Genomic DNA, 15,933 nt, shown 5'->3' with positions numbered 1-15,933 from the left:
ATTATACTTTACAGTTCACAAAATGGTATCATAGACATTATCTCATTCAATTCTTACAAAAACCCTGTGAGATGGAGGCAAAGAGAGTATGTATTATTCCCATTTTACATGAACTGTGATTTGTGGAATAATTTAAAGCCTATGAACACGGTGACTATATGTACTGCTTTGCCTGAGACAACCCCAGACTATGTCGCACTGATGTAATTATTAGCATTTTCTTCTACTCTCAATATCATCCCAGTTTGGAAACTATGGTTTCCACCAATCTATAAATCACTTTTCACTTATATCAAACTTCAAAGTTCATGTGATTTGTGCAAGGCCATGTGATATTTTGTGAAAATAAGAGGCAGTCAGAGTGAGAACATGGTTAGGGGCTTGGGCAGCAAATCCAAGCTACCCCTTTGCTAGTTGTGCATCCTTGGGCTAGTTACTGGCACCTAGTAAGTGCTATATCATAATATCTTGTGTTTGCCGCTTGATCACATGGCCTCTTATCACTGGCATCTCCTTCTTCTCCACACAGAAGTCTTTCTCTGACACTGCCTAAGATGGCCCAAAGAAACATTCCTTGTCCTTCTCCATTTGAGGAGTCCAGGCTTTTTCCCTTCTCCCTGAAGGACTTCTGCCATTCTCCTCACAAACTGTCAGCAGTTTCAGCCTCTCCTCTCTCCTTCCATGGTCACGTGAAGATCATCTCACTTCTCCTGCCCCCATGCTGACCCTGGAGCCACAGAGTCTGACAGCCTAGCCACCATTCGTGAACATCTGGACTCTTGGCAAGACAAGGTCCCAGCTGAACATCCAGATTCCTGTTGGTATGGATGGATACCTTTACATCCAAACTGGAAACATTAACTAAAGAAATAAAATTCCAAGGTGTTTCAGATGAAAAGAGTGCCCTGGAGAGAGTTATCAATGGTGTCACTCACATACGTATCAATTACCTAGCACCACCAGGTAGTCTTCAAGGGGCTATCTGAATATTTTTCAGGAAGCTGGAGCTCTCAATTACTCCAGGCTTCAGGGAGTATGGATGGCAAGAAGAACAGATATTGCTTCAGAGAAAGGTCTTTAACATTAGCACTAGATGAGGTCTGAATCTTGGCTTTGCTCTTTAACAGTTTGGGACATTGAGGAATTTCCTCAGTCTGTAGGATGAAAATGGTAAGTAATGCTTACATTTACGTCTTAGGATAGTTGTGAGAAATGAGCCAGATAATGAAGGTAGTGTTTAGCATAATACCTTGAACAAAAGTGTTCCCTGGATTTTTGAATAATGTATTGTTGAGATTATGGGGATTATTTTATTCCACTTTCTGACTCTACCATATTTCTGAAGGATTCACTAAGAAGATTTGACTGAATAGTTTTAATTAATCTTCTGGACTGCCCTGTGCTTTGGGGCTAATTGCTCCGACCAGGAGGTAGTGACTGAATGCCATTTGCAGAGAGAATCTGTAAATTCTTCTGCTTCCCTGTATGCTATTTTCCATCTTCAGGCTCACTGTTGTCCCTTGGTCCACATGAAGACTTTGGAGATGGGGACAGGAGACAGGAAGGTGCACCTCAGGTTAGGGGGAGGATGGCCTGCATTTCGCCCAATTTATTCAAATACCGTTTAAGTTGACAAGCCTCTCATGCAGCGAACTCTGAGTGAGTCAGGCTGGGACCACATAATAGGGGCAGTGTGGAGCTGAAGAGGCAGGAGGGAGGTAAAAATAAACAAGAGGATGTGTGTCTTAGGGGGAGGAATATTTTCCTGATGGATTAGGTAGGAGACATGAGGTACACATAAAGCCACAAATTACCAGTGATGGAACTGTGAGCAGTGAATTGCTGTGCAGAGTAACGGCACTCTGATAAGACATTTCCAATGGAGAAGAATGCTGTTTCACTCAGGATATTTCATGGTTAGACTTCCTTCCTTTTCTGCTCTCCCTGTGAAACTGAGCAAGTTTCCTTGAGATACATATATCTCATGAGAAAGGGGCTTTGATTTACTTTGGTATATATTTGGGTTGGCTCCTCCTTCAGTGGTAACTGAGACTGGAAAACACTTCAAGAGGTCATCTTCTTCACTCTAACAGAGAGGGTGGTCACTAAACCAGAAAAGACAAATAGATTACCTCTGCCTCATTTTGAAATATTACCAACCAATCCTCACAATTTGATGAATTGTGGTTAACACATGTATGGGTTAAATTTCTATTTTATTATGTATCTATTACAGTCTCTCCATGTCAAATGCAATTCCCACCCTTTCTTGGCCACATTTGGTGAGAATTAACCATCAGCTCTGGATGACTGTGGGAGAGTTAGGGGATGATTCTGTGAGGAAACGGACACAATTAGATAAAATGCTGTCAGGAAAAATGGACAATCTAAGGAGCAGCTCAGAGGAACATTTTCCAGACATGGCCGTCTTTATAGTTTCAAAGTGTATTTGACTTTGAAACTATATTCTCTTCAACAATATCCATTAATTAAAAATGATATAAGGTTTTTTTCTGGGGGTAGAGAAGGGCAGGAGAGGGACTGTCACAGTAAATCCAAGCAGTGATAGGTGGTGACAGAGCCATCGCATGGCATAGAGTCCTCATTCTACTTTATGAAGGAGGCAATGGCAGGGCAACTGACTTAGAATATATTAACCCCCATGGCTTAGCACAAAGTGAGAACTTAGTGAATATTTTGGATGATTTTATGATGCGAGCAATTTCAGGCTTGGCTTCTTACAAGTGCAATCTTGTACCCAAAGATATTCACATGTTAAGAATGCAGGACTACCAGTTTTCAGTGGTAGTTTTTAAATCCTGTAGTTAAAAAAAGGACTTGATTGTTTCCCAAACAGAATCTCTCCATGCTGCTTGCAGGGCAATGCTCACCTCTCCCAGAGGGGCCCAGAGGCTTTCTGCATGCTGGAAGGAGAAGGCGAAGCCAATTCTTTGAGGAGCCAGTGAGAGGGAGGCTATGCTCAATCTTCCAAATTATACCTGCTCATCTGTAGTCCTAACCCAGCTGCCCCAAAGGCAGGCAGAAACAGGGCTGAGCACAGTTGGCTGTACTCAGAGGGAGGAAGAGTCAGGGCGAGCCTGGCAGCGGGGAGCTGAGGCCTAGAGCAGCTACTGAGCTCAGAGTAAGAGGGAGGAAAATTCTTCCTCAAAGGTACTCAGATGACCTTGCTATTAAGTTGAGTGAATTTTTAGTGTTAAAATCATTCATGAGTTGCTACAGTAGTGAAATTAAGAGACTCCGGAAATCTAGATATAGCAGCAGAAGGAAATGATTTGGGCAGATTAGGAGGAGGAGCAGCAGAGGGGGTGTGTTCTATAATATAGGGGAAGCTCTTGAACAGAGCTCACAAGTCCTTATGTTCATGTACAGACATTATCTTAAGTTTCACAAAAAATATTCAGAATTTTTTCAAAACAGATCTTTTAGTTTTAAATAACATCAAGTAACAAACAGTTATTCACACGGAAGTCAATTTTTACTCAACCTACAATAAAAAGTTTAGATACAACTGTATAAGATTAATTCTTTAAATGACAAATTAAAACCATGGTCAATTATGGTCCATGATATTGGCAAAGAAGTCAAAGGAAGGGGCACCACAGGGAAGGGAAGTCAGCGTTCTCATGCATCAGACACAGTAGGCCTTCCCAGAGGGTAATCTGGCAACATATGCTGGAATTCTCAAAATTATGCAGGCCTCTAACCCAACATTCCTACTTTTACAAACTTACATGTAAGCAAGCAAGCAATGATGCATGTGAAAAGATTTATCCACAAGGAGGGTTCATTTTGGGAATTGCTTATAACAGCAAAAATGTGAGAACAACAGAAATGCCAATGGCGGGGAAGTGGTTTAATGGTCTGTCATGATGGAACACCACATAGCCATTACAAGTCAGGCTGTAGACAAATATTCCATGACCTGAGAAAATGTTCTTGAGAGAGTGGTACATAAAAAAGCTGCTTACAATAGAGCATTTTCAGTGTAATCAACTAAAAAATATAGGGATACTCTGTGCATAAATATAGGTATATTTACAAGTGCATTAAGCCTGAAAGAATCTATACCAGAATATTAATGAATATTTTAATTTTATTTTTTAATTTCCTAAACTTCTGAAATATTCTTCAGTGAACCTCTATTATTTTGTAATGAGAAAAACAAAATTTAAAAAATCAAAAGCATTGTATGTTGCATTATTTATACTTATTCAAGATAGAAAAATTGTGTCAAAGTCCATCTATGTAAGAATCTAAAATTTTAAGAAAATATTTGGATGTAAAACATCCTTTATTTCATGGAATTGCTTACTCCCTTTATTTGTAACAGTCCATTTTTTTTTACATATATGTACTCTTTTGTTTGAACTTAATAATATGTTTCTAGTAACAAAAGGGATTTTAAGCAGCCTTTCAATGTTTCCATATGGACAGAAGAGATGTCTGAGTACAACCACTCTTAGCTGCTTGCATGTGTTTACTAAGGAGGTAAATAGGAGCTCAGAGGAACATAACTAGGCCTTCTCTTTCTCACACTTCCATCCTATGCCCAGAGGCACCTGCTCGATAGTGGGAAGCAGAGGGGAAGGCAGGTCTATCTTCATGAGCTAATAGCCGGTGGAGCACAGTGTGATAGATCCCTATAAGGAGGGAACAATGGCAATCCCAGATTGGGGGAGTGGGTGCCACTGAGGTGCATCCAGGTGGGGGCATGGGGATGAAGAGTGGGATTGAGGTGGAGAGACAGAGGGAGCCAGAACAGAGAGGGGTCTCTCCAACCAACTGCAATGGGAGAAGGCAACTGAGATGACTCCAGAGATAAACTGAAAGCTGTACCCGTGTGTTATCCATTAAACCCCATAAACAGCAATTTCCTCTTCTGCTCACCGAGAATTTAGACTTCCTCTGCTCACTGAGAGTTTAGACTGATCTTGTGGTACTTTGTGCTTTTCAATCCACAGTATTTATTGAAGGCCCACTCTGTGCAGAGGACAGTACTAACTGCCATGACAAACAGACAGATGGGTATGCTGAGACCCCTGTCTTCAGATCTTTCAAGTCTAGACACACGGTGATGGCAAAGTCTCAAACAATAATATAGATCATATTAAAACAGGTTCCATGTTTCTTTCATCTCTCTGAATCCCCCTCAATGCCTAGCAGAAAGGTGTTTAAATGCTAAATGCCCACTTCATTATTCTTTTGAGGGCATCTTAATTATTTATTGCTCCAAAGGAAATTCAGGAGTTTCAATGATTGTTAAACATAAAACCCAACATCTTTCTGACATGAATATTTGCCCTAATAATTCATGATTTTATAATCTTTCTATTCATTCCATTAATACAAACATTTTTATGACAGCTATGTGCTTCAATAGTTTACATGATAAAATATCTCTAGCAATGCTAACTTGTCTTGCCAAACCCAACAGCATCTAATAAGGAACTTCTTGTCTTCCATCTATTTTACTTGTATCTTATACTAAAGTTGAATGATATATATAAGTGAACCCCATCCCCTAACCCTAAACACTCCCAAACATTTAACACCATCTTTCTGAGCTAAGTAGAAAAAATACACAATTCGTGTACGCCTCCTTATTTACTCACTTGAGACAACACAGACACTTAGGTATTCACATATCATTGAATTCATTTGGATCTTTGAATACTTGGGTTTCAAATTCCATCCGGCTCTGTAAAATAAAAGTGCTCAAATTAGTACAGACTTCCAAAAAAAGGAATAACAAAGCAAACTCTTAATATTCAAAGAGACACAAGATAACTGAAGAAGGGTAGGAATCAAGAACTTGTGATGCTCATGCATTTTTCACTCACAGACAGGGATAGTTCTGACTATATTCCAAACACAATGTTGGTCTGAGTGGACAAAGATGAGCAAGACCATGTGACCCAGCTCTCCAGGAGCCTCCAGCCCAGTGGTAGAAACTGGAGAGCTTAATTCACTGCAATGAGGGCTGCAATAGGGTAAGCACACAGTGGATTTGGGGAGTCCAGAAGGACTAATTATGTCAGAGCCAGGCTGCAGTGGGCAGCAGAGATGCTTCCTGAAGCAGGAGAAGCTGGACTGAGAGCCGGAGTTAGGGAAGAGAAGAGGTTCAGTAAGACAAGAACCCAAGAGCTGAACCCTTGGGATTTATTAACAAGGTGGGGTGGGGGTGGGGGAGCGACCACTGAAAGAGCAGTTTCAGAGGTGAACAGGAAGAAGCAATGGTAGTGTAGGTCACAAATATGAACAATTCTTTCAAGATACTTAGCTGTCTTGAAAAAGAAAGTCATTGGATAGGAAATAGAAATAGGTGTGGAATTACCTTAAGTTTTCTCCTTTTCTTTCCTTCCTTCCTTTCTTTTCCTGTTCTTCCTCCCTCCCTCCCTCCCTCCCTTATTTCTCTCTCTTTCTCTCTCCCCTTTTTCTCTCTTTCTTCCTTCTGTTCTGTTTTTCAGATAGGACAGGTTTCAACCTGTTTAAATTCTGATAGGAAAGTTTTAGTAGTGAGAGAAAAGGTTGAAGATAGAGGGCAAAGATAAAGGCAAATGATGAATCAGTTCCTGAGCAGATGGGAGGAGAGACATCCAGAACTCTCCATCAGGCACTTCTGAGATCTAGCCACCTAGCTGTCCTTCCATCCATCCATCCATCTATCCATCCATCCACTCAACATTTACTAGGCACCTACGATGTGCTATACAAGGTATATGGGGATATGGCAGAAAAAAAGACCAACTTCCTGCCCTCAGGGTGCTTACATCTTTGTGTTGAGAAAGACAATAAGTAAATATATTCTATGTAGTGATAAGAACAATGAAGAAAAAAGAAGCAGGGTTAGGGGATCGGGGGGAGGAGTAATTAAGATGGTCAATGGCATCTGAGCAGAGACTGAATGAAGTGAGCATCTGAGGCATGTGAATGTCTAGGGAAGGGACGTTCTAGACCAAGGCTACAGTAAGTGTAAAGGTACCTAGGGAGGAACAGTGAGGCAGCTGGGGTAGCTCCAGGGGCAAGAGAAATGGGAGATAGTAGGAGATGTGGTTGGACAGAGACAAAGGGGCCACCGTACAGACTTCAGAACCCACTGGAGGGCTTTGAGTAAGCAGAGGGGCGTGATAGCATTTATGTTTTTTTAAATATACTAGATACTGTGGAGAATAGTCATTAGAGTGACAACAGTGGAAGCAAGAAAGCTAATGATCTAGGCTAGGTGACAGATGATGACAGCTTGATTTAGGTTGGTGGCCAATGGACATGTGGAGAAGAGGCTACATTTAAAGATATATTTTGAAGGAGTAGCTAATAGTGTTATAAGACACAAATTAGGAATGACTGCTAGGTTTTTGATTGAACAACTGAGTGTACGGGGCTGTCATTTTTTGAAATAGGAAACACTGGGTGAAGGGCAAGTTTTGGGGGAAAACCAAGAGTTTATTACCTTTTGGACATGTTGAATAGGCAGCTGGAGATACAGACTAGAGATTGGGGGTGGGTATATGGTGATATTTATACATCACATCACTACACCTGCTTAAAATCTTCCAATGAATCCTCATTACGTTCAAGACAAAATCAAAGCCCCATGATCCAAAGGACTTGGCCCTTCTGTGCTTCTCCAACCTCATCATCAGTTTCATACACACCAAACACTCTTCCAATACAGATTCATTTGTATCTCTTGCTCTCTCTCTCTCTCTCTTTCTCTCATGCATATGTCATTCCCTTTGTTTAGACTGTTCTTATCCATTTTGACCTGGCTGACTATTATGTCCTTAAAAACCTAAGTAAGCCTTCCCTGTCCTACCAGCCATTCCATACGCTGGTTTAGTTGCTCTCTTCTTGATTACACCACCACACTCTATACATATTACTATGGACCTAGCACCAGGGTACCCAGAGTACTCCATAATTGGTGAGTGTACTTGGGCAAGTTGCCTAAACTCTCTGAGCTTCTCTGAAGTTCCTCACCTACAAAATGAGGATAATAATACTACCTACTTCATAGGGCTGTTAGGGGGATTAAATGAGGCAATATGGCTTAGTGCTTATGACACTGCCTAGCATAGATGAAGCATTGTACAAGTCATTAACTATTATTATAGTAATATTTATCACCCTGTTGTGTAATTATTTTCCTGTTGGCTTTTCCCAGGAAAATATTAGCCCTTGAGTGCAGTCATTGAGCCTTTCATCCGTGTTTCTGGCACACATTAAGCTTCAATAATTGTTTCTTACATGAATGAATAAGTTAATGAATGAAAAGAAACAGCACTGGGCTACAATAGTACTATGAAATGAACCACCAGGTTCTTCTTCAGTGGGCTTTCTCTATTTAGAAGCTATTCTCGGGGCCAGCCCGGTGGCACAGCGGTTAAGTTCGCACGTTCCGCTTCTCAGTGGCCGGGGGTTCGCTGGTTCAGATCCCGGGTGTGGACATGGCACTGCTTGGCACGCCATGCTGTGGTAGGCATCCCACATATAAAGTAGAGGAAGATGGGCAGAATGTTAGCTCAGGGCCATGCTTCCTCAACAAAAAGAGGAGGATTGGCAGTAGTTAGCTCAGGGCTAATCTTCCTCAAAAAAAATAAATAAACAAAAAATAAATAAAATAAAATACACTTAAAAAAAAAAAAGAAGCTGTTCTCTGTGGGTGAATGTGAGTCATCTGACCCATAACTCACCAAACCAAGTAGTCCTGGGTTGTTGATCCTACATTATATTTTGGTCACTGTTCAGTGAAAGTACTATCATTACCTTTGGATCAGGTAGACATGGTCCAAAAGCTTCCAGTAGAAGAGTCTCTTCTCTCACAGCTTGTTCATAGTCTGCGAAAGACAGCTTCCCATCATGGTCATGGTCCTAGGAGGTGACCAGTCATATGTCAGTCAACATGTAAAATACTTAGTGCAAATACGTACTGTCTTTTTCATGGTCAAATGTTAATAGAAGAAAGGTGTTAGCAAACAAGAGACTAAATAGTGAAACTGAAAAGAACTTTTAACATTGTAATAAAAGAGCACAATGGAGGTGTTTTATTTCACCAAGCAGGAAACTGACAGTTACAATAATTTGAATTTTCTATGCCATATCTTGCCTGCAAATTTCAATATAAAACTCTAAATTACCCATATTTACCATCTTCTTAAGTGTTATTTCAACCAAATCTTTAATTCCTTCATCAGGGTCTTCTTCAGATGGCTGTTTGAGAAGGCTGTTCTTCAACATGTGGAACATTTCCTCCTTTGAAATGAATCCATCACCATTCAAATCAAACACTTCAAAGCAATCTTTTAAAAAAATAACCAATTATGAATGTGATACCATCACTAGGGTAACATTTGCTCTGATAAAGTTTTCAAGGCCAAGGTCTACCTTGTTGATGCTCTTATCAACCCCACAGGCCTTAGTGCAATCTAATATCCATAGTAAATGCTTAATGTATACCTATTGAATATATTCACCAATCCTTAGAAAAAGTCTCTTTACGCTCAGCTATGAAAAAGCATGCCAAAGAATAATACTTGAACATTTTCACCTTGAAACTCTTGGAAAACTGATTGAAATATGACTCTTGAACAGAGTTCGTTGGAATTAATTAAAAATCAGAACATTTGAATCAATTTTCTCTGCTTTTATGGCTACAATGCAAGTAATGAAATATGTAAAATACTTAATACCTTAGTATGTAAATGTATATGCGTATAATTAGCATGTGTAATTTATGCCTATGCAGTCTTGCTTGGCATGAATTACTTCTCAGAATCTCTTGATTTTCCTTTTCATTAATTTTTTTCAACCCTTATCATTGACTTGAATTTGCTCTACAAAAGAGGCTAATGAGGATTCAAACCAACCAACCAACAGACAAATCTACTTCCTTGGTGGTGTTAGAGAACACTGATTTAAATTCTTTAGATATGTTAATCATAATATACAAGCCAATAGGGTAAATTGAAACCTTACATTTCATTTTTTCTTCCAAAGTTCCTCGAAGAAACAGTGATAATCCATAAATCCACTCTGATACGTTTACACAACCATCGTTGTCTTTATCAAATCCTCGGAATACTAAAAAGAGAGAAGTAAAATACAACACTTGTGCTGCATTTTTACTTTGAGTAATATATCTACATTGATACTATTCACTTTTAAAATTTAGACAAAACTTTCGGATCATATAGTCCAACATTCTCATTTGACAAAGGAGGAAACTAAAATAGTGTAACACTGAAAAGCTTTTATTTAAACTTACACATTTTCCCTTCATATTTTGTGGGAACAAAGTAAATTCTGAGACTCTAAATATATTAATCAATAAATATTAAAAAATATATTGGTATATTAAATTTATATTAATATAAAATTTTATATTTTTCTCATTCAAGAAAAGTAATGCTATTACATGATAGACGGGATGATATCTTAATTTTTATTGAAATAAATAAAAATATTTTGGGTTTTCTGATATAAAGTAAGGGAAACCTAGTTATTCAAGCTGACTTTGTCCTCTTCTTAAATACAAAATATGAATATATATTTATATAAAATATAAATTTATATAAATATAAAAATTAAATTTTTATATTCAAGTGAAATTGGGACTACAGAACATTAAGCTTCCTATCAAGAATATGTCCAAACTCCAAACTTTTTTTTTGAGTCATGGCTGGATTTGGCCCATTTGAATATTGTATTTCTTCTTACCTCTGTCCATAATCATGTCATCTGTCATTCCAAATGTCACGTGCAGGATGTTTCGAAATGCATTACGATCTAGTCCAATGACCACACCTTGCCGCTCTGTTACATCTCCCACCAAGGTATAGAAAAGGTTTATAAGACATTTCACTTCAAATTTATCAACTGTGAAAGAGTAAAAGTAAGATATAACAAAAACACATTTTAATCTTTAATTTCCAACTTAAATTTTGCAGTAATGAATTTATAGACAAACAACAGCAAAGCCATCAAATATGTAGTTTTCAACAGAATACCCTGTTTTGAGACACATGATCCTTAAGTCAATAGAGGATGGCCACTACAGAGGACTCTCCACTAAAATGAGAGAAACAGCCTTCCCTTAAACAGGAGCTGAATATTAAACACATGTAAGTTGAGTCACATTTAGGAAAAAAAGAAGATAATATTAGCCAAGTTACCTGAATAATGATTATGGAGTCAGGTCTTAAACTTTACCAGGCAGTAGAAGTATGATTCAAAGTAAGCATGGTAATGTTCAAGAATGGTAACTTTTTTCCCAGCATTTTGATTATAGGTATTCATGAAATTTACAACTTAACTTTTCCTTGGGAATAGATACAGGCTTCTGAAAACCAGGCAAAAATTTCATTTCACATTAGCCTTAGTTAATTCATAACCCAGATTTTGGAAATGAGAATCACCTATTTTCCAACAAAGAAGTGTTTAGGCATATTACAGCACCCATTATGGTTCTTAACTATTCAGTAGTACTCTGGAGGAAGGAAATCTTTACTTATAGGATATACACACACATGCATACTTGCCCATACACATAATTGCATAAAGGGTGATGTTTTAAATACTTGAGCTAATTATTTGTGTTCCAATCCACATCTGAGGTTTGTAGGTGGAAGCATTATTGACTGGCATTAAAAACATAAAAGTAAGTTTAAATATGAAGTATAGATGGAAGATTGGGAAGATATTATTTCAAAACAAGACAAAATTATGGCTGCGTACTTTTAAAAACAAGGACAAAACCTGTGTGCATATAAAAGAAGACAGCATAAGAACAAAGAAATCACAACTAATCCTACAGATCAGGACAGGCTTGAGTGTGATTTCCGGTTTTGGGTACCACAATTTAAGAGGAACACTGAAAATTCTAGAAATTAAATGATTAGTAAATAAATTGATTAAATAGTAGAAAGGAATATAACAGTTATAATTTTAAAAATAGTAGTTCCTGTAGAAAATGGTATGTCAATTTCTCAAAAATTTAAATATAGGAACACTATGTGATCCAGTGATTCCACTTCTGGGTATACACACACCCAGAAGAAGTGAAAGCAGGGACTCAAGATACTTGTATGACATTGTTCATAGCAACATTATTCACAGTAGCCAAAAGGTTAAAGCAACCCAAGTTTCCATCGATGGACGAAGGGATAAACAAAGTGTGGTATATGCATACAAGGGAATATTATTCAGCCTTAAAAAGGAAGGAAATTTTGACACATGGTAGAACATGGATGAACCCTGAAGACATTATGCTGAGTGAAATAAGTCAGACAAAAAGGGGCAAATATTGTTTGATTTCACTTACATGAAAGTAGAACGGTGGCTGCCAGGGGCTTGGGGAAGAGGGAAAAGAGGAGTTACTGTTTACTGGGTACAGAGTTCCAGCTGAAAAGGATGGATGAAAAAGTTCTGGAGATGGATGGTGGTAATGGTTGCACAATAAAATGTTTGTACTTAATGCCACAGAGCTGTACACTTAAAATGGTAAGTTTTGTGTTCTATATATTTAACCACACACACACAAAAAAACTCTAAAAAGAAAACGAGCTGTTAGTAATTGGGGAAAAATGTCTGCATGAAAAACGGTGCACTCTGTTCATATATATGAGATGCTAGCAGTGGAGATGTTGATAAGCCATTTTTCCATCTCAGCTGAAATAAAAAGTAAAGAATATTAGATTAATTTATTATCTGAAAGATCATAGATCAGCCATAAGAAAACTTTTTTTGCTGAAATGTTTCTTAAATTCTAGAGTACAATACTAAATGAAATCAAGAGAAATTCAAGAATGGATTTTCATCTTCTTGGATTGGTCTAAGTGTGTTCTGTGGACCATATCTGCAGAATGGTGGGTTAACTAGACAATCACTTAAGATACTTTCTTCTTCTCCGAAAAAAAAAAAAATTCTACAAAATTTATCGATTTCATCCTGGTGGGTTTATCATCTGACAACTAAAGGGAAATCTGACATTACAGGAAAGGTCCTCTGTTTAAAGAAATTTAAAATTATAATGTCCATGACTTGTAACTATTTCTATAGAATTCAACTTGTAATCATCAAGGTTTTTAAGGCTCACTCTAAAAATTTTATGTAAGGACAAAAATCAAAAGAGTTGACTGTTTTTCCTGACACATTTTCACTTATCTTTTAATGCATTCACTTTTTGATTATTCACAGAATGTCTGCTTGCAATATGTTGCTAACTAACTGAACAGGGACTAAATAAAATTCAGCATTGTGTATAGCAGTTATTGTATTGTTTATTCAAAATTTTAACTAGATATTTTAAGAAGATCTGGTCTTTTCCCAGAAATGGTAGTATCTTTGATTTTTTTTTAAGGATTGGCACCTGGGCTAACGACTGTTGCCAATCTTTTTTTGTTTTTCCTGCTTTATCTCCCCAAACCCCCCTGTACACAGTTGTATATGTTAGTTGCAGGTCCTTCTAGTTGTGGGATGTGGGACGCCACCTCAGTGTGGCCTGACGAGCAGCGCCATGTCCGTGCCCAGGATCCAAACCCTGGGCAGCCACAGCAGAGTGCACGAACTTAACCACTCAGCCACGTAGCCAGCCCCGTGGAAGTATCTTAAGAAAAATAACAACAGAACAAAATTCTCATCAGATTATAATAACCATAATAATACCTTAAATTATAGGATGCCTTTTTTCTAAGAAGTTTAAGATGCTATACACATCATAACTTTTATTTACAGCATTTCCTACCACTCACTACATTAGATACTAAAGATGATTAGAAGGCACCAGATCCAATAATCTCTAGAACTACCTTAAAACATGTTTGTTCCTCCTTCTTTGCTCAATGTGGATATTCCAGGAAATAGGGCTTCTCCTATCTCCTGAAGTAGCCAGTGGTTTTGCAATCAGCACATAACTTAAAAGCTTGCTCATCAGACAACATCTTCCTCATCTAAACCATATCCATAGCTTCCTTGCCCAAGTACAATTCTGTTTTTCAGTCTGAATACAATCCTAAAGTTAACTATTAAATTCTAGGACTGCCTTTTAGGGTGTGCGATTGGAGCAGATAGCTTTAATAAGTGCTGATCTTGTCGTCTGCAAAGTCTCCTTTACCTTGCAACCCCACAAGCAATCGGAAAGTGGAAGTCTAGAGTGGGGAAGATTCTCCACCATGTGTTTAGCTTTGCTGAGGTCTTTGGTTTCCAAACAAATCTCTTTGCTCTGAGATACAGGTTTCTGTGCCACTTCAACTCATCTTTCCTAAGGACACTCAGCCATTGATAACCATTTTCCTTATGGATCTCTTGCTAAGTTTCCAGAACTTGGACTCTGCCAGTTTATTTGATCTGAAAAGAGCTAGAAAGCAGGTGTATTTGGTTGTGCTACTTTTCTTGAGTCTGGTGGATTTTAGTACTTATTTTACACCTGTGTCTGAGGCTAAAACCACTTGTGTCTCGTAGGTGTAGAAATCACGTTTCTATAATGGAAAAGTAAGTTACACAGAGGGTTTAAGAAGCAACTGCCTGCGTGGGAGTGCGGTACTAGATGCCTGGATATTGGTCCTTGGGATCATGGGAGGGCTTGGTGCCTGCCCCGGGGCACTAACCCCCGAGAATTCCTTCCAGACTTTTCTTGAAGGCGTGGGTGTGGACGGAACTCCAGCAGCACACAGACTCGGGAGGCGGGAAGCAGACTGCGACCGGACATTAGGACCCGGCAGGACACGAGACCTGACCGAGTCTCCGCTCGTCCAGCACTTGATTCTTACTTACAGTGCTTGCAATTTTTAGTTAAGGTTTCCGTCAACTTCTGCAGCTTCTTGCGATTCATGCCTGGCGCTCAGGGAATCAGGCAGCGGCCGGCGACTAGGGGCGCGCAGAGATCCGGACCATCACGAGCCGTGGGCCAGAGCAGCCGGGCCGGGTCTCCACCGCGAGCGCGGGGTCCCTAACACTGAGCGGCCATGGCAACGCCTCCGCGGGCCGCCGATTGGCTTCCGGGCGCCCGCGGGGTGCGTACGTGGCCCTAACACAAGGCGTGGCCATGGCAACGACTGGGCCGGCCGCCTATTGGCTCCTGGGGTGGGGGTGCGAGGTCCCCACTTGGCAGTCCGGCCTAAGCTCCTTACAGTCTGTGTTCTGATTGCTGATGTCGGAGTTTTGATTTTCAGTGGTTTCTGTCTTTTGGGCTCACAGCCCCTTGGGTGGACTGCACCGTGAATCATTAAGATATAAAAGTATGTTGTGCACGCTGTGTGAGGGATGTTACACCAGCGAGCCTTAAGCTTCAGGGAGATCTGGGGGAACTTGGAGGAGCTTCAAGCATTAGCAGGTGTGTTATCCAGACGATTATTTTACGGGGTGCAGGAAGGTGAGGAGCTTGACCTTTGGGCTGAGCCACTCTTGGTCCTTTTGCTGTGATGCCAGGAGGGAGTCTGGAACAAGATATCTTCAAGTTTTGGGTGATGTTATACTGAGAGGAAGAGGAACTTGGATTAGTTCTTTTCTCCCTCCCCCCGCATACATTCTTGGGAGTGGGAGTGGAGGCTGTCAGTGGAATCTTGGAAAAGACACGGGCAATGTTGAAGCTAGTTAAAGAGGCAGCCTCCCAAATAGGGACAGGCTGACAACTACCATTTGGCAAGCCCAATCTTGCTTTTCTGGAAAATATCCCAGAAAAATTGATTCTTTAGTTATTTGAAAGATGGGTTCTGCGACAGCAAACAAAGGATAGTGTTTACATGTTTAATGTGGGACGACTTTCTGCTCTTTTTAAACACAGATGGGGCACCATATTTGAGTTGAGACAGCAATAAAATGGGTTAGCTCAGCCAAGAGCACAAAACCTACAGTATTCTTCATGTCCACGTTTTATTTCAGAGAGGAAAATACCTTTGAATACAAATTATTTTATAG

General features: G+C 39.5%; 1 protein-coding gene across 7 annotated transcripts in view; it reads right to left on the bottom strand.

Annotated features, from left to right (window-relative positions):
- CLXN (calaxin) overlaps nt 1-15,026 on the bottom strand; it is a 34,488-nt gene extending 19,462 nt beyond the window's left edge. For 5 of the 7 annotated variants that reach the window (XR_011493231.1, XR_011493232.1, XR_011493229.1 and 2 more), the window contains exons 1-6: nt 14,791-15,015; nt 10,738-10,896; nt 9,997-10,101; nt 9,169-9,320; nt 8,788-8,892; nt 5,634-5,719 (exon numbers count right to left, since the gene is read on the bottom strand). Coding sequence is in view for 2 of the 7 variants with exons in the window: in XM_070481304.1 (XP_070337405.1) it covers nt 5,660-5,719; nt 8,788-8,892; nt 9,169-9,320; nt 9,997-10,101; nt 10,738-10,896; nt 14,791-14,848 (639 nt within the window). In the remaining 5 variants the exon portion in view is untranslated. Of the gene's footprint in view, nt 1-2,072; nt 2,106-2,170; nt 5,720-8,787; nt 8,893-9,168; nt 9,321-9,996; nt 10,102-10,737; nt 10,897-14,790 lie in introns of those variants that run through there. The other 2 variants (XM_070481304.1, XM_070481303.1) reach the window with 2 other exon arrangements.
- Between the last annotated feature and the right edge of the window lie 907 nt (nt 15,027-15,933).

Source organism: Equus asinus, chromosome 12 (genome assembly GCF_041296235.1).
Source record: "Equus asinus isolate D_3611 breed Donkey chromosome 12, EquAss-T2T_v2, whole genome shotgun sequence".
NCBI lineage: Eukaryota > Metazoa > Chordata > Mammalia > Perissodactyla > Equidae > Equus > Equus asinus.
The sequence above is the reverse complement of the archived record's forward strand: the minus strand, read 5'-3'. Positions and strand labels throughout refer to the sequence as shown.